Source organism: Mytilus galloprovincialis, chromosome 1, assembly GCF_965363235.1.
Source record: "Mytilus galloprovincialis chromosome 1, xbMytGall1.hap1.1, whole genome shotgun sequence".
In the NCBI taxonomy this organism is placed as follows: Eukaryota; Metazoa; Mollusca; class Bivalvia; order Mytilida; family Mytilidae; genus Mytilus; species Mytilus galloprovincialis.
Window position 1 is genome coordinate 12919963 of NC_134838.1, and position 19786 is coordinate 12939748.

The window sequence follows — 19786 nt, forward strand, 5'->3', positions numbered from 1 at the left end:
AGATTAGTGTTTCTCTTTATATGTGCCTGCCATATTTAATTTCGTACATTGGTTTACTCGTTTGGATTATTCAACATTTAATCTTGTTGGTGCATTCTTGTTTGTGTGTATAGTGATGCAGATGTTATATTTGTTATATTTGTTATTCTACCCGAATTTCTTCTAATGCTTAGTTTGTTTTTGTGTGTGTTACATTTTAATGTTGTGTCGTTGTTCTCCTCTTATATTTAATGCGTTTCCCTCAGTTTTAGTTTGTAACCCAGATTTGGTTTTTTCTATCGATTTATGAGTTTTGAACAGCGGTATACTACTGTTGCCTTTATTAACACAATATTGACCTCTGTATCCCTACTTTTCAATCTTTACCTAATCTGTTTTTGTTTTGTTTTGTTACATATTGTTGTTGATGCTATGGATATTATGCAGCTCTCATAAGAGGTACAGCCAGCTAAAAAAAAAAGAAAAAATAAATACATTGGAAAATTCATGTAGTAATCAGTAATACTACAATTGATTTGCCATTTGTCTGATGTGTTTGAGATTATAATGTTCATTAAAGTTCGATATTTACTTTTTAACTAAAAAATCTAAGTATTCTCAATACAATTAACTCTCTGGTTAATTAATAGTCATAATGCCTCTACTCAATTCCATTGAACAGTATTATAGCATATTCCATCCTGTACTTTTCATTTTTGTTGGGAATATTATTCATAGGTAATAAAAATATGAGTTTAAAGTTGCCAGATAGTTTTCTCAAACAAACAATGCTATACTCTACAGTGAAAGCATAAGCATGGTAACTAAAATTGAGAATTGAAATTGTAAAAGTGTCAAAGAGACCACAACCCGACTGATGAACAGACACAGCTTAAGTCCAGCAATGGGACTTTAGTATAGCGAGAAAATCCCGCACTCTCAATTAAACTAGATTGAAAGATTATGTCTTCACCATACAAATACATCGCACAATCCCTCCCCATGGGGGTTCAGTATAATTCCATCATACAATATATGAGACGAACATAATCCGTATCGTGCCAACAACTGGTTTCAGAATAAATGTGTGTACTTCCGATACGTGACGACCCTATACGTGAATCAACATTAAAGCCAAAATATGTATTCTTTAATGACCTGACAACAATATCGTAACTATAACCCTTCTTAATTAGTCTGTTTAAATGATTATTTAGCTTTACAGGTGATTGTCGACATTTTTGTTCTTTGTAAAGAATATTACCCTAAAAAATGGATGTGAAATACCTAAAGGTATACGATGACTGCATGTTGAATTGTATTTACGAATGATGTCCTTGTACCGATGATTACATTTGGTGAATGTTTCTTCTAGTTTGTGATATTGGAAACCCTAATGTAATATTTTTTCAGCAATACACAAATTTCTCTCTCTAAAATTAACATCTAAAAAACTATTTGATAGAGGATAATTGATAGCATATGATATCATTAGCATAATATTCAACTCTTTTTCAAAATTATAATTAATTTGTTTTTAAATAGGAGTTGCCACAAACTATAAGAAGAGGATATAAAAAAACATACTGCGAGATGGAAGAAATGCAAGATGTCAGAATTGCGATTGTTGGAGACGGTCATTGTGGGAAGTCAAAGTTATATGATGCCATGCAAAAGACTGACTATAAATGTCAAAACTGGACGCACAGTCCAACAATGAACTATGATGTCTACAAATTTAACTTGATTTTCCATGGACTTAATGTTAGAGTTACGTTATTTGATACAGCAGGAACGGTAATACAAAAAAATACATTTACAAAAACCCTACAAATCTATGAAACAAAGGTTTGCCAAATTAAAACTATAATATTTTCATACTTTAACCAACAAAATTATTTTGTATCTCTACCTGTGTGACATTTACATTCGGACGTCAAACACACAATTTTACGTTAAAGTCAATTTTGATCTAGCTTTTTTTCTCAGAACTTAAAGACTTTTGGCATACATATATAAAATTCAAAAATTGGAAAGCGATGGGTGAGGTTGTTATAAATGCCTTTTCGTGCTTCTTTGTTAAACATGTGTTTGTTTTTGTTGTTATTAAGATGCTAGTCGTATTTGTTCGTCCTGTCATTTTTGTTGTTGATATTCCCGTCCGAATGTGCCGTAGCTCTGTATGCTTTTACAACCAGTTATTGTGCTATTTTAAAACTTGTTTGTTTTGTTGTAATTGTTTTATTTTTCAAGATGAAACATGTAAAATTACATAATACAGTATTAAACACAAAGTATAAAAAGTTTATCAACACTTTTTAGATCGATTAAATCATGATGATATAACAGGATATAAATATTACAATTGATTTTGTTAATTAAATACTGCTTCTAACAATTGCCACTTCTGATTCATTTTTATTTTTTCTACTTATCCAATACTTAATAAATATTCTATCCATCCATATTTTGTAGGTAATATGCTTTTACATCTACATTTGTACATATAGTATTTAAGTAACAACAAGATATTATTAACTGTTTGACTGTTGACAAAATCATCAGACACACCTAAATAGACCTCTTTTACACTGAAAGGCAAGAAGATGTCATAATTTCTAATCCAATCTTAAATGGAAAACCAGAAGTGTTTTGTTACATTACATTCCCAAATAATGTGAAAAATACACAGTTTCTTTTAATTTACATTTAAATATATAGGATTTGTAATAACATAATAGTTTATCCTTCCGAAGCACCTGGGATCACCCCAAGTGTTTGGTGTGGTTCGTGTTGCTTAGTCTATAGTTTTCTATTTTGTGTCTTCTGTACTTTTATTTGTCTGTTTGTCTTTTTATTTTTTTCCATGGCGTTGTCAGGTTATTTTCTATCTATGAGTTTGACTGTCCCTCTGGTATCTTTCGTCCCTCTTTTTGAACGCATTGCAGATGGAAATTTAGGTTACAAGTTTCATAATCGAAAAGAATTGTATCTTAATATAAAGGTAATTTTTATAGGTAAAAGTAAAAAATGGCCTTAATAACAATCCAAGGTCACCAAGAAACGCTTAACTATGTGTACACTAAAATTTGTTCAAAAATGTTCGGTCTTGCCAAGCTTTAATCAAAGTTATTGATTACGGGAATTAGAAATAATTTTTTAATTACGTTTTGTCATAATTTATGAAAAATTAAAAAATCTAGACTGATAAGCATATCTTATTTCTTATAGTTCTCGTTTAGATATATGTTAAGAGATACGTTACCCTATATTTTGGCGGAAATGTGCAAGGGACTTAACTTAATGCAGGTGGAAACGTTATTCGCCTTATTAGCTATGTTTTGTTTGATTTCTTTTCTATAGGAAGAGTATTATCATCAAAGGCAGCAAGCATTGAAATATGCTAATATAGTACTGTTACTTTTCGACACCACTAATTCCGACTCATTCGAGAATGTTGTGCATAAATGGATTCCAGAACTTGATATGTCAATCCCAAATGTACCATGGATGTTAGTTGGTTCAAAATCAGGTATAAAACTATAAAAATTAGTTAAAACGTCCTTATAAAGATGAAAATTGTGACCAACCACCCTTGAATTTACAAAAAAAGATGAGCGACACGAACACTATTCTATATCATTAGTCAATTTGCATACAAAAGAAAAAAAAAACAACAAACAAAGTAAAGGAAACAGATGGAATCTTACAAAATTCAACAAAAAAGTTGCCAACTGGTAAAATAATCCGATGAAGCATTTATATTGGCGATACATTTTAAGAGTTTGTTTTTGTATTTACTTATTGTGACTTAGGGAATGACCATTTAACTTTAGAGGAACTGTGTTTTTGTTTGTAAAATGAAATCCTGTAATGCAAACATCAAACTATTTACCACACACTAGGCATGTTCTTTTTAACCCTTTTCAAATGTTTACAAAACATACCAAGACAAACATAATGATTAATATATTTGTATAATGATTTGGGCTCTTATGTTCAGACGGCAGCCTTGTTTGGAATTTGCTACGCATCAACAATAGTCATTTCTACGATAACCTGATTGTCTTTGCATTTTAAAAATACAAACTGGTACATGTAAGTGTTTTTGGTATTATTGGAAGTTTTCAACAGGCATTATCTTTGCGAATCACGATCCAGTAAAGCAAATGGTCTTAAGATGTATTTTCGTATATGCATGTTCTTATCTTCTTCATACTATTTTGTCAGATTTGCGTGTTGATAGACCAACGGAAGCACAAGTACAGTCTGAACTTATCAAAGATCTTTGTAAACAACAACATGTGGAATACGTTGAAACTTCCGCTAAAACAGGAAGTGGAGTAGAACAGTGTTTGTTTGCAGCTGTGAGTATTTTGTAATAGAAATCACTAGTTAGTTGTAAAATTACATCTTTTTATAAACCTTCTCCTATTTCAAACACTTCGAGTACTGACGCTCTGTTTAATCACGCTTAGTAGATTCTTCTGCTGGTTTACTGTTGGATATAAGTACATGTATGCAATTATTGATATCATTTATTTGAAATTGCAGTTATGAAATACAGTAATAAGTCATCCTCAAGAAAGGTCTTTTTCGTTCACTTACACTCAACCAAGGTTTGTATTGGATTATGAAATTTCAACTGTATTTCATTAATGCATCACTGAAGAAGCATTAGCTTTCGCAAAAGGTGTATCAGGCATTTGATCGTGAATTCCTACCTTGAATGTTATTCTTAGATAGCGTCAAAAAGATACTTTAAAGTAAATATGACCGTATATTTACTAAAAAAATTTTCTCATATATAAATATAAGAAGATTTTGTATGAGTGCAAATGAGACAACTCTCCATTCAAGTCACAATTTGTCAAATTTAACAATCATTGGTCAAATTACAGAGCATTGGATAACACTGAACAGTGAGCTATAAATGGCCCAAAAATGAATAGTGTAAATCCATTTTCATCCAATTTTTTCAAATGTTTTTTTAAAGGTGGTTTTACCAGGTTTTTATAATTAAGATAGTCCTTGTAACAAGAATTATTGTGTTGTAAAGATTCAGTGTTACCTTTGCTCGTTTACGATACATGTTTACTGTAAAAGAACCAGTCAAGAACATGCTGTAATTTATCGTGTATACGACAACTTTATATTTTAAGATTTTTAAACATATCTACTTATTTACACATATGATCAATTCGCAAGTCTCAGGGACTTGTAAAGGTTTTTTATTCATACTTTTAAATTTCAAGTAGATGCGCATTTCGAATTAAAATCAAATATATTGTTTTAAAACTACATTTAAGGAATTTGTTTTTAAAAATATCCAAAGTATAGATCAGGATTTTATTTAAACAGGTTGCTCAAGACGCAGATTTTGCACAAATAATACATGAAAAATACAATTTGTAAATAGACAGAATCCTTATCGATAGAATTTAAAAAATGAAATCAGAAAAAACTAGCAATAAAAGATACTTAAATTAACACACGTCTCATTTAAATCTTCAGAAGTGGTGGTTAGCCTATTTATCTCAAATTGAACATTCAACGGCTAGTACACACTAACGCGTTTGATAAATCATTAATTATTTGGTCTTGACTACCTATGTTATATAAAAGGGAAACTAGCTACGAGATACATAAACAATTTAAATAGTATCCTTCTACTACATAAAATGTTATTCCGCTTTGTAGCAGCATCTCATTCATGTGTGTTCTAATTTGATTATTCAACTCAAACAATAATAAGTTATTTATGATACATGTCATACTTTTTAATTTCAGATAACAAATGTTGTCTTCCAGTATAAGAAACAAATCTCCTTGCATTCAACAAATCTTGATCTATATGAAAAAGGTTAGTCACTTTAAGGAAGCATTTGTGTACATACATGATGTATTGAATCGACTAAAGGGGCTAACACTTTTTCTGATCAAAATCATTTTTGTGCTGAGAGAAATCATTTGCATATCCAAAAACTAATCTTCAAACAAAATTTACCTTTTTTGACAAAAATGACTGTTGTGCAAATAATTCTCGTAAGAACATTACGACGCGAAGTTCAAATCTAGAGTCGACATGGGGATGAACTTTTTCGGAAGCGTGTCTTGATTTTTGAAAAGAATTTTCCATTTGTGCAGAGTAAATTTGTTAAAAACTTAAGTATAAGTTGACACTTTATCTTGTATTTTTTTTTTTGCCATTTTACACCCGTTTGCCTACAATGAAATGATTTGAATTGTTCTCGGAGTTCGGTATTTTTTTATTTTAATTTTTTGAAACGGACATTTGGAGAATTCTTGATAACTTTAATTTTCAGCATCTATTTGTACTGATATAAATATATTCAGACTTTATACCAAGCTGATATGACTTTATAAATTACAAGTTATGTTAATTGTAGAGTCTGATGACATTTAAATATACTTAGGAGAATTCGTAACTTAACTGAACCCGATTAGTAGGTTATTACAAATTTTGTAGAAATATTTATGTGTTATCGGAGCATGAGCAAGCAGTTTGAAGTTATGCTTTCCTATCATAATATAATGCGAAGATATAAGAAGGCGAACGCTGCTATAGTGAAGTCGAACAAGCGGACCACTACATTGCGATAAAACGACGTTACGACAGAAAAATCTTACAACTGAGCAACATTCCGTCGGTGTGTGCAACTGGCTTTGACATTATCGAGGACTTAATCTACAAAATTCTATTACCCTTTTTTGATTATTTAGCAGACTTAAATAAGGATAATTTGTTTTGAATGTTATTGAGCTGAGCATGGTATCCAACATTGATTTCAACACTGGTGATGTTATTAACAGTGTGTTAAAAAAAACTCACTCTTAAGATGTAAGATTCAATTTAGATTGCACATTCATTTTTGTTTTCCCTCTCTGTGCCTTAAATGCATCTTGCCTACTTAAACAATCATTTTAATATGTTTTTAGGAAGACGTATTCTGCGACCCTTCATTGCAGACAAGATTTTCCCTGCAATTAAGAAGGACTGGGAGACCTTTGGGGTCCATATTGGATATGAAAAAAATACATTAAAAGATAAAAAATTTAAAATGGTTAAAAATCCATTTTGGCAAATTTTAAGGTATTGGGTAGAAGTAATAGAATATCTACATATAGATCCTACAAAGATATTGTACAAAGGTCTAAGAAAAGTCAGTAAAAGACTAAAACGAGACCTTTTGAAATGGCTGATGCGGGATTTAGAAAAAAATAAGCATAAAAGGTATTGTATATTGCTAACAAATTATATTTGTTTACACATGTGGTATACGGAAGTTCCTTGACGTGTTGATATTTCTGGTTCAAGAATTTCAATGACATTTTTCCCGTTGATATTTTTCCTTCGACAATTCAAAGATGATAATACATCATCTATAGGGGAAGGGGATTTTGTTTTATCACATATGCATGAGGTAGATGTATTCCTTTATTTCAAATAAATATTCATTAATAAATAAACCCCATAGTTGTGTAACAGCACATTTAAATAATTCAATATCTATATTTCATGCCAATAAATAAGAACTGATTCCATAGCCAGTGATTCCTTCCGAGACTAACAGTCTACCATCAGAGGTATCAATTCGGTGTAAGTCAGAACACAATTGCCACCTACCAATCTATATCAAGACATGCACATTTCGACAATTAATGATGCCACTTTAAGGAAAAACAATAAAGGATTAATAACTGTTCAAAGTTAGATAATGTAAACATGTCATTTATCTGAAAAAGTATGCTTACAATTAAATATGTTTAATCTTTTGTAGAAACGAAGGAATACGTGAAAGACGAAGAAACTTTTAAGTTTGAACAATTAAAGTCACGACTTAAACGTTTTCGATTATCAGATGATGATGGTAAGACGTGTATATTATATTATTTCAACAATCATTGATATTTTCGTAGTTGGTTAAAAATCATTTCTATACTACAGATCATTAAGCCTTACTCATTCATAGCGTTAAATGAAATAAAAAATAACAACAGCGAAAAATTATGTTAATGGTGTCGTGGTGTCAGAAAAAAAACCCTCAATGATATCCCTACATGGCGTTGTAAGTTTATTTTCGGCTTATGAGTTTGAGTTTTCTTTTGATATCGTTTGCCTCTCTATTGTAGTTATATATATGATAGAAAGTAAAGCTTGAAGCTTTAATCATAATTCGCAAACAGTATTTGTTATGTAGTGCTCATCATTATGATTACATAGATGACAATATGACAACGAAAAGTATTTAATTGAAATTTTCCTTTCTATAATCCATATAGCATTTGGTTTCATTTGTTCATCCGTTATAAAAGAGGGACGAAAGATACCAAAGGGACAGTCAAACTCATAAATCTAAAACAAACTGACAACGCCATCGCTAAAAATGAAAAAGACAAACAGAAAAACAATAGCACACATGACACAACATAGAAAACTAAAGAATAAACAACACGAACCCCACCAAAAACTAGGGGTGATCTCAGGTGCTCCGGAAGGGTAAGCAGATCCTGCTCCACATGTGGCACCCGTCGTGTTGCTTATAAAATATCCGTTTTACAGATACTAGCGGATATGTTCCTAAATTACAATCACTTCCCCTTTTCAGGAATGTTACCTACCGAATTAGACCTGTAACACGGTTTGTACTAACATGAACAACATGACAGGTGCAATATGTAGTAAATGATCTGCTGACAACTCCTAAAATATTGTTAGGAATTATTTTATAAAATTTCATTTCATGTTTCGCTAATGATTGGCAGATCAACCTATTCTTTGTAAATTCTGGATGCATCATACATAAATCTTTCAGAGTATTGACGGATGTTCAGTCAGGGAATATATTCCTCGTTTATTCACAATCACGAATGTTAGTAGTGTCGCATTTGGTGGAAAGAATACTTCTGTTTCCCTTTACTGAATAAAAAGAGCAAAGATAAGCAACACAAAATCCTCGATCATATATAAACTCGTAAAACGAAGTCATTATTGAATTTGTGGTTACGACAACTTTAATATACCTGTTGCTGTCTAACAGATATTCCATAACGGTCATGATGCCGTACATAAAGTTTGCTAAGGGATGATTTCAACTTCACCATTCATAGACCTTGTTTTAAAAGTTTCAATGTGATCATTAACCCTCTATCAATGAAATTATGATAGAAAATGCAAGCCCTAGAATATTAAATCCACTAGGAGAAGTTTTCTCCATTTGCAGGCGTTGTTGTGTATTTGCTACATAGAAAAGGAATAGTTTTAATTAGGAAGTCATAATCATCTTGTCTTCTTTTGTCATAAAGCTTTGTTCAAAACTGATCCTCAATATCTATTTCTAGATATAAGTTAAGATATGAGACAGACATAACTGTATCTTTTGTATCTGTTAGCTCAAATTCGATAGGATAGATGCGTTCAACTTAGTCACCAAACTTTGATTTTTTTAGTAGGAGTAAATAATCTATGTAGCGGAAAGTGAAGTGAAAGGATACGCTTACTTCTCTTCATTATTCATCAGAAGCTCCTGTATGAAGGCAGCCGCATATGAATAAAGGGACAAGTCAGCAAAAAAGAGGGACACAGTTGGTTCCCATGGGAGTCTAAAAAATGTGAAATAATCATCGTTAATGTTTTATACTATTATTGAAAGCGATCTGTATTTATGATATTATCCGAAGTGATGACCACCATTGATGGCAACCTTTTTTGTTGTTTTCACAGTTTTAATAAATAAAAAAAGAACAATGTTGATCAATTTATTAGGTCGCTTTGGTCATAATGCTCTTCGCGTGTTTATGACTTATACTGCTTGGGTATAAATGTATAGTTTTGATGATATAACTCCGATTAAGTTAAATATAAAAAAGCGCTCCAAACGCATGAAATTGAAATGTGTTGTTTCCATTTACATTTATGAACACCAATTTTTTTATGCAGAGGCGGATTGAGGGAGGGGAGACAAGAGAATCGACTCCCTTTTATTGCAGAAATATTGGAATCACTGAAACATGACTAGAGCGGGCCTCTAGCGTATAAAATATATATTTTAACCTGTTACCTTTTGATGGCTATTATTTGTTTATTTCTCTGTCCTATATTTTCTCCCATTTATCTGTTTATTTATTGTAACCCTGTCGTGTAATGTTGTCATTTTAATGTTATGATTTACACTGCCATTATGGCGGGAGGTTTGACATGCCACAAAACCAGGTTCAACCCACCATTTTTTCATTCAATGCCCTGTACCAAGTCAGGAAAATGGCCATTCTTACATTATAGTTCATTTCTGTGTATGTTACATTTCGGTGTTATGTCTCTGTTGTGTCGTAGTTCTCTTATATCCCTCTGTTTTAGTTGGTAACCCGGATTTGTTTTTTCTTTATCGATTTATGAATTTTGAACAGCGGTATACTACTATTGCCTTTATTTCTGCAGTCAGTGCCCCTTTTTCCCCTTCATGAAAGTTTATGGATTCGTTACTGCTTCTTTCGACTGATTTCATAATACATTTTTTTGTCGCAGATGATATACCTTTACTTATTTGGAAGATGGGAAAAGAATCAGAGAAACAGTACAGGAAAGTTTTACAGAGTGACGGAGTTGAAAAACGCTACGTTATACGTTTACCAGTTGTAGGACCATTTGGTGTAGGAAAAACTTGTCTAACCAGGAGATTATTGAAGACGGAATTATCCAATGTGTCTAGCACAAATGGTATAGACATAATGATAAGAAAATGTAAAGTACGCGTAAAAGATGGTACATGGATATTTTCCAATGGTAAGAAATCATATTAATTTATCTATACAATACTGCACTCGATTTTAATAGTTCTTGGTACTTACTTGCATTTAAATTATTTAGTCATCATTATAGTCAAAATGATAATCATTTCTTTCGGGAGCAGCCAAAAACCTGCTATGGTTGTGTGTTAATGTGTTTTGATTAGCTTTATCTTTTGGATATTACATTTTGTTTATTGAAAAGCAGTGTCCTTAAGTATGTGTTGAGCAACTCTGATATTGGTTTGGAAGTAAAAGTGTCATTGTAGAACAGCACTATCATTTCTAATTTATGAAATTCAAATCAACAATTGTGTGTTTCCATTTACAGATAAGCGGTTAGATGCAGACCAAGAAAGAAAATCAAGACTTATCAAAAACATTTGTGAATCTGAATCATCATTAGATGATTTTGCTGAAACGGTTCTTTTGGATTTTGCTGGTCAATACGAATTTTACGCTACACATCAAACATTTTTAAATAAGCATGCTATTTATTTATTGGTTATTGATGTAAGCAAGAACTTGAAAGGATTGATGACATCAGAAGATGAAGATGACAATTTTTTTGATCTTTCCGAGGTTCCTTTTAAAGACATTGGTGGTAAGTATTTTTCGACATTATTTCTTTCAATGACTGTAACAGGTCGAGAACTCTAGATTTTCTGACGTCAGAATATATTTGCATTACAATTTCCCAAACATTAGGCCAATATGGCCTTGGAAAAATGACCAATCGACTCAATGAACTACAATGCATTGTGAGCTACTACGAGTTTACTATCACTTGAAAACTGTCAACTTAAATAGTGTCTGGGAATTGCATTATACATATTTTTTTTCTGCGAATCTAAAATATATAACACAATCTTCAATTTGCATTTAATGAATGGCTATTATTTATTTTGAATTTATTGAACCATAAAACTAATTTTTGACTCTTCACATTGAATAATCCGCGAAGCGGATTATGTAAAATGTGAAGAGTCAAAAATTAGTTTTATGGTTCAATAAAATCAAAATAAATTATTGCCATTCAGTATAAATAAATTTCTATTTATAAGGCTCAAAGAACTCTTTATATTAATTATATTAAAACAATAACAACGTACACATAAGTTGACGTATGAATATACAACGTCAGAGTGGGCGTGTCGCAATAAAAATTGACAACATTGAAAATAAAACTAATAATTTTAACCAATCAGAAGACAGTAAATACACCAAATTTATTTATTCTCAGATTGAAAAAAATATTGTTTACTTGTTTCACGATTCAACTTTCTTTTTCGTCTTGTACAAGTAGTTGAACAGGTTTTTTTTCCATGGTTATGCATTGTACCTGTGCAAAAATTTCACAGCGTGAAACAGGGAACGTTCAGATGAAGTGACCACTGTCCAGTATGCAAATTTGTTGATATCTTTTAAACTTTTATACTATCAATCCAAAACATTTCTGCCTCGAAAAACAAGAAGAACTGACACTGAAAGCAGTAAAACACTTCCTCTCTGTATTGGATGTGATTTGTTTATAAGGACTAAAACTTAAATTAAGAACCATAAAACATTTGAACGTTCACGTCCTTGTCGCACATAAACACGGATAACATCATTACTAATTTTATAAAGGTTGGCAAATGTCCGAGTCTTTTAAGATATAAAAAAATCCAATATCTCCATTTATATAAAAACAAATTTTGCAAAGACAAAAACAAAATGAAACTACAGTTGCTTCATTACCTGTAGAACAAAGGGAACAGTTTGAAAGTCCCAAATATTGAAATCTGTCAAAAATCAATACCAATAGATTTTGTTTACACTGTCAGACAAGAGTTTAAAAAGGTCTTGTGCATTTTGGACGAAATGTAACGGATAATATAGGCTTTGTGCATATCCTGTACCCTTAGTCTGTACCTGTCAAACTCTCAATATGAAAATGTTACTAAGCATTCTACAGACGTCATTAAATATTTCATCATGGAAAAAATTAACTCAAGCAAGTTTGTCTGTGGGTTATTGTGTTTTCATTGTTGTTTCGTTGATGTCTGGTGGACGAATGCCTAAAATCTCCGTGTCATCATCAACCATATTAATGGCTATACATCGGGTTGTTTACATGAAAAGAATAATTTATATCACGATTTATAAATATAAGTACACAAAACGAAAAACTAAGCGAAATTGTTAATCCCGCAATGCACGAAAAAATATGTTGATTTTCAGTAAATAACACAATTTCTTAGTTGATTGTAAACGCGTAGTAGTCCATCATGCATTGTTACTCTATTAGTGGATCGGTCAAAAGCCCAGGTAATAATAAATTGCGTCACACGTAAATAAACAATTAAAAATGCTTAGATATAAGTATGCCAATTCAAGCATATCAATATAAGGTAGTGTTCCCGACCTGTGTAAATCTTGGGTCATGAATTATTAAGTCTTTCTACTTTTCCGTGGAAAGACCTATTGGTTTTCGTCTGATTTTTTTTCTTCCGACTATATTGTTTCCTTTGCTGTATTGATGTTTCGCAAGATGTCGCTTACGTATTTGAAATATGATATCGAATAGTTTATATGCTTTTGTTTCTACTTCTGCGTAACCGAATACTTTCCCATATAAGAGTTATCTCCCTAAACACTGACTTTCTTGTTATCTCTAAGGCTTCGAAATCGTAAAAGACACCGACAATTTTTTTTCCCAATTTGCTCGTTATGTCCTCAGAATGTTGTTTTATTTTGACCGAAGCCGTATAGAGATTCCATATGAGAGTTATTACCCCTTTTGTATTTGATATAAGTGAAATGTATTATTAACTAGAAAACCATAAGTGATAGAGTCCTAAGGTCTTTTGATTTGAAGTCCTTGGTCCAAAAAAATATAAAATGAGGTCAAGGTCAAAGGTTAAATTCAAAATTTTTATTTTGGCTTGTTATCTCTTAATTTCAGAAAGCATATAAGTTATCGACAAAATATATTCACACAATTGTTAGTTATACACAAAAATTTTAGTCGAAATTTGATGAAAGCTTTCCCTCTTATTATATTAAATATTAGTTATATGGTTACCTAAATCATTATCAATGTAAAGAATAGGCCTAGAGTCTTTTTGATTTGAAGTGCTTGAGCTCAAGGTTAGAGGTAAATTTAAGTTCTAGATTTTGACCTTTGCTTTAACTCATATATTCACATGATAAGCCATGGAACTTTTTTCATTAGGTTGCAAGCAATGTATCCTTGAAAAAGCCAACCGGAAGTGACCTTTTGTAAACCGGAAGTAACTATTTTTTGGTACTAAATTAATGTAAAAGTATATAGAACCATATGTTTTTTAAACAAGTGTCAAGTAAACTATCAAATAATACCAGAACTAATATCTTTTGAACCGGAAGTAAAACATTATCTCCGTTATTTGGTGTACAAAAAAATATTGACACCGTATGTTTGTGGCATAACATTGTGACCACAAGTTAAAAAATGTTTTTCTGTTTAGTATTAAATTTATATTAAGATCCATTTTGTTACATCTTGTGATCAATGTTATTTGGCAATCGCCAATGGCAGTCAGCAGGGTTAAAGAACATCAGTTGTTCGACCTGTTAGTCAAATGCGTTTTGTTTAAATATACTTTTTCACTTTTTTGGTCTTTTGGAAAATGTTGTTTGTGCTGTTTTTAGACCCTTCTACAAAGAAATTTGTTTTACATGCACACGTATAAAAATTGCGGTTTTTATCCAACGCAATCATAGGTTTGAACGTAGTTTTCAATTTAGACTCGTTTACATATATATATCTTCATGCCTTATATATCATGTACTGTAGTACGCCGCTAGATAAAAACTGTCGAGGAAAGGTAACACACGGCCAGCGAAAGCTCTTTTATTGAGAGCCCAGGTGGTCGTGTGGTCTAGCGGGATGGCTGCAGTGCAGGGGATTTGGTGTCACGATATCACAGTAGCATGGGTTCGAATCCCGGCGAGGGAAGAACCAAAATTTGCGAAAGCAAATTTACAGATCTAACATTGTTGGGTTGATGTTTAGACGAGTTATATAATTTAATTTAGTAACTGCATCAGTTTATTTACAAACTGATCCACACCTAGATAGATTGAATGTTGATTGTTGCTATTTTTAGACACTATATATATATATATATATATATATATATACATATATATACAACTCGTCTAAACATCAACCCAACAATGTTAGATCTGTAAATTTGCTTTCGCAAATTTTTGATTCTTCCCTCGCCGGGATTCGAACCCATGCTACTGTGATATCGTGACACCAAATCGCCTGCACTGCAGCCGTCCCGCTAGACCACACGACCACCTGGGCTCTCAAAAAAAGAGCTTTCGCTGGCCGTGTGTTACCTTTCCACGTCAGTTTTAATCTAGCGGCGTACTGCAGTACATGATATATAAGGCATGAAGATGTTATTGTTACAGATCAGCTAAATTATCTATAGTAAAGGATCCTACAAATTAATGTAAGATACAGTCACAGAAAATAATTATATATATATATATATATATATATATATATATATATATATATATATATATATATATATATATATATATATATATCAAACGTCTGAATAATAGTCAACGATTTTTCCCACGTGGGAGCTGGATCGTTACAAGTAACGATACATGTACACAATAAAATAAATTATATAAACGCCTAAAAAGTGTACATAACAACACCAATGATATAAAAAGGAACTATAAATGTAATTATTTATAAATATATATAACTCGTCTAAACATCAACCCAACAATGTTGGATCTGTAAATTTGCTTTCGCAAATTTTTGGTTCTTCCCTCGCCGGGATTCGAACCCATGCTACTGTGATATCGTGACACCAAATCGCCTGCACTTCAGCCGTCCCGCTAGACCATATATATATATATATATATATATATATATATATATATATAATGTCTAAAAATAGCAACAATCAACATTCAATCTATTTAAGCGTGGATCAGTTTGTGAAAATAAACTGATACAGTTACTGAATTAAAATTATATAAATGTCTAAGAATATAACTTAAACACACTAATTAATACATTAAAAAGTTCTATTAGATGTTAAATAGAAATACGCAATATTTCGCTAAACAAATTAGCTTCATCAGGCGTGTGCATCTCTCAAGGTGAAATCGGATGCATGACAAAAAATATTTTTGTAGCTAAATCTATACAAGAGTTGAGGAAAAGTGTAACATATTGATTGATGTTGCATAAAATATGTTTGTAGCTAAAACTACATGAACTTGGAATAACAGTTTAACACATTTATAGATGTTCGATTAATTGTATGAATTTCTATAAATTAATTTGTATGATTTCAAGATAATTATGGTTTTGATTTGTTTTTAAATCTTTTTTCGTCTCTCTCATTGAGTCCATCAGCTTCAAGAGTTCGTAACTGGTGCATCCAAAATCTCTCTCTTTTTTGTCCTCCTTGTGTATCCCAATTTTGATTTTTCTCAATGATTTGAAATGTGACGTTTTCAAAATCATGTCCTGATCTTAAAAGGTGTCTTGTAATTGGGCAGTTCCTTTCTTTTGTATAAAATGACCGATGGTTATTTAGTCGGATGTTAAATGGTGTTTCTGTTTCACCAACATATTATAATCAAAATTAAACCATCGTTTGGGGCAACTCAGACAGCAACTTAAATCAAGAGGTTATAAGAACAAAAATATTTCAGAAGCTTTCGGTAAAGCAAAAGAAAAAGACCGAACAAACCTACTTGAGTACAAAGAAAAGACGGCCCAGACAAATAAAATCCCGTTTGTTGTTAGCTTTCATCCTGACCTGACAAATCTTTCATCAATTGTCCACAAACACTGGCGTCTTATTGAAAATGACCCTTCCTTAAAAGAGATTTTTCCATCACCTCCCGTTATGGCTTACCGCAGACCCAAAAACCTCAAAGATATTCTAGTAACATCCAAAGTATCTAAACAGGAGATATCAACAATCGGAGGTTATACACCATGCGGAAGGGGCAATTGTAAGTGCTGCAGAGTCGCCACTATCGAAACCCAATTCGTCAGCACAGTCACAAAGAAAAAATACAACATATTCATAACATCAAATTGCAAAACGCAAAATTGCATTTATGTTCTAACGTGTGGAACTTGCAAAATACAATATGTTGGTGAAACAGAAACACCATTTAACATCCGACTAAATAACCATCGGTCATTTTATACAAAAGAAAGGAACTGCCCAATTACAAGACACCTTTTAAGATCAGGACATGATTTTGAAAACGTCACATTTCAAATCATTGAGAAAAATCAAAATTGGGATACACAAGGAAGACAAAAAAGAGAGAGATTTTGGAGGCACCAGTTACGAACTCTTGAACCCGATGGACTCAATGAGAGAGACGAAAAAAGATTTAAAAACAAATCAAAACCATAATTATCTTGAAATCATACAAATTAATTTATAGAAATTCATACAATTAATCGAACATCTATAAATGTGTTAAACTTTTATTCCAAGTTCATGTAGTTGTAGCTACAAACATATTTTATGCAACATCAATCAATATGTTACACTTTTCCTCAACTCTTGTATAGATTTAGCTACAAAAATATTTTTTGTCATGCATCCGATTTCACCTTGAGAGATGCACACGCCTGATGAAGCTAATTTGTTTAGCGAAATATTGCGTATTTCTATTTAACATCTAATAGAACTTTTTAATGTATTAATTAGTGTGTTTAAGTTATATTCTTAGACATTTATATATATATATATATATATATATATATTTGTGTAAAAACCATATATTTGTGAAATCGGCGTACAATAAGATGTCATTTGACGATGACATTTACATTTATATCCAAATTTTAATATTTTATATCAAAATAGATCCTTACTAGTGGATCGAACTTCCACTAGAACAATTGGTTTTTAAATTTTATTTGGATTTGTCTGAAAAATAATCACTGTTAGCCGTGAATCAATTTCTTAAATTATCTAACTAGTAATTCTTAAATATGAAATCTTATATAATATATTTATGAGACTAACTTTCACCGATTACAATTTAAATATTCTAAGAGCACGCGAGTTATAACCAGATATAGAAACACAGATAGTGTCCATATTCAAAAGATTATATTGCTCAAAATGTAATTACAGCTTTCATTGTTTATCTGCAGTTTATCACCTTTATAAATGCTATAAGCATTTACCTTTAACTTGTTTGAAATACTAAGGCTTTTCTACCTCAGGCATAGATTACCTTAGCTGTTTTTGACAAAACGTTTAGGAATGTTGGTCCTCGATGCTCTTCAACTTCGTACTTTATTTGGCCTCTTTAACTTTTTTGGATTCGAGAGTCACTGATGAGTCTTTTGTAGACGATACCCGCGTCTGGCATATATACAAAATTAAGTCCTGGTATCTATGATGCGTTTATTTACAACCTCTGGGTCGATGCCACTGCTGGTAGAGATTTATTTCCTCGAGGGTATCACAAGCCCAGTAGTCAGTTTGTGCCGACACGAATTATCATTGATATGATTATATTTATAAATTATCTGTTTACAAAATTTAGAATTTTTGAAATACTAAGGCGTTTCTACCTCAGGTATATATTACCTTGGCTGTATTTAGCAAAACGTTTAGGAATGTTGGTCCGCAATGCTCTTCAACATCGTACTTTATTTGGCATGTTTAACTTTTTTGGATTCGAGCGTCACTGATGAGTCTTTTGTAGACGAAACGCGCGTCTAGCGTATATATATATATATATATATATATATATATATATATATATATATATATATATATATATATATATATATATATATATATATATATATATATATATATATAACAAGTCAAAAAGGGTACAACATCTGGTGATGTTGTACCCTTTTTGACTTGTTATATATTATATTTTGTAGTGTACAGAATCATATTACATGATCCATCGCCCTGTAAGATTGATCGTTGACTATTTATTCAGTCATTTTATATATATATATATATATATATATACAAAATTTAGTCCAGGGGTGGTGTTCTCGAAGCTATCTTAGGACTAGGACGTGTCCTAAGTCCATCTTATGACAGGTATTTATCCTAAGTCGTGTTCTCGAAGCTCTCTTAATTTACAATATATCTCAGTTTTCGTCCTAACTTTAGGATACCTAATTAGGTGTCTTAGGATCATCCTATCTTCATCTTAACATAATAAAGTTTGGATTTCGCTTTTTGTTCACTTTTTTACCTGAAGATTAACAAGAAATGAAACGCACCATCGGTTTTGACTCGTATATAAAGAAATAATACATGATTTTAAACTTTGAACTTCGTTTTTACGATTACACTACCAATTCAATTCTCATTTCAAAACAAGTTGTTTTCCAGTTTAAATTACAATCCTTTTTGGTATAAGTTTAGTATTACATTTAAAATCATGGATTTAGTTCTTTAATTGTAATTATAAAATTCCTAAACAATTTTATTAATTGGTTTAGTCATTATTAAATGTTTTGTCAAAAAATAAATTTGACGATTTAAAATTTCGACTTAGAATATGTTTATGACGTCCTAACATAAGATACGTCTGAGATAGCTTCGAAACACAACTTAAGAGTGTCCTAAGTCGATCCTAAGTCCATCCTAAAATTGGTCTTATCTATGACTTAGGACGAATCTTAGGATACTTTCGAAAACACCACCCCTGGTATCTATGATGAGTTTATTTGCTTGTTTGGCTATCTATAACATACAAGAACAAAAATAAGAAAATTTAAGAATTTAAATCAACACACAAGGTTTTATCCTATGCTAGTTATTCGTATTATTAGATTTTGGCGTTTAAAATCACAGTTTAAATGTCTTTATTAAGTAAAATAAGATAAGTGAGCGTTACAGACGAACTTTTCAATAATCTGGGCCAGTCAATAAGTTTTATTGATAACCTAATCGCGCAAAGAAATGACCTTGTTCAC

General features: G+C 31.5%; 1 protein-coding gene across 1 annotated transcript in view; it reads left to right on the forward strand.

Moving 5' to 3' along the window:
* Nucleotides 1–5771: 5771 nt before the first annotated feature.
* The window catches only part of LOC143065714 (uncharacterized), a 43388-nt gene continuing 29373 nt past the window's right edge, over nucleotides 5772–19786 (forward strand). The window contains exons 1-5 of the mRNA XM_076239171.1: nucleotides 5772–5842; nucleotides 6940–7234; nucleotides 7782–7871; nucleotides 10526–10783; nucleotides 11117–11389. Coding sequence (XP_076095286.1) covers nucleotides 10552–10783; nucleotides 11117–11389 — 505 coding nt within the window. The 5' untranslated portion in view covers nucleotides 5772–5842; nucleotides 6940–7234; nucleotides 7782–7871; nucleotides 10526–10551. The remainder of the gene's footprint in view (nucleotides 5843–6939; nucleotides 7235–7781; nucleotides 7872–10525; nucleotides 10784–11116; nucleotides 11390–19786) is intronic.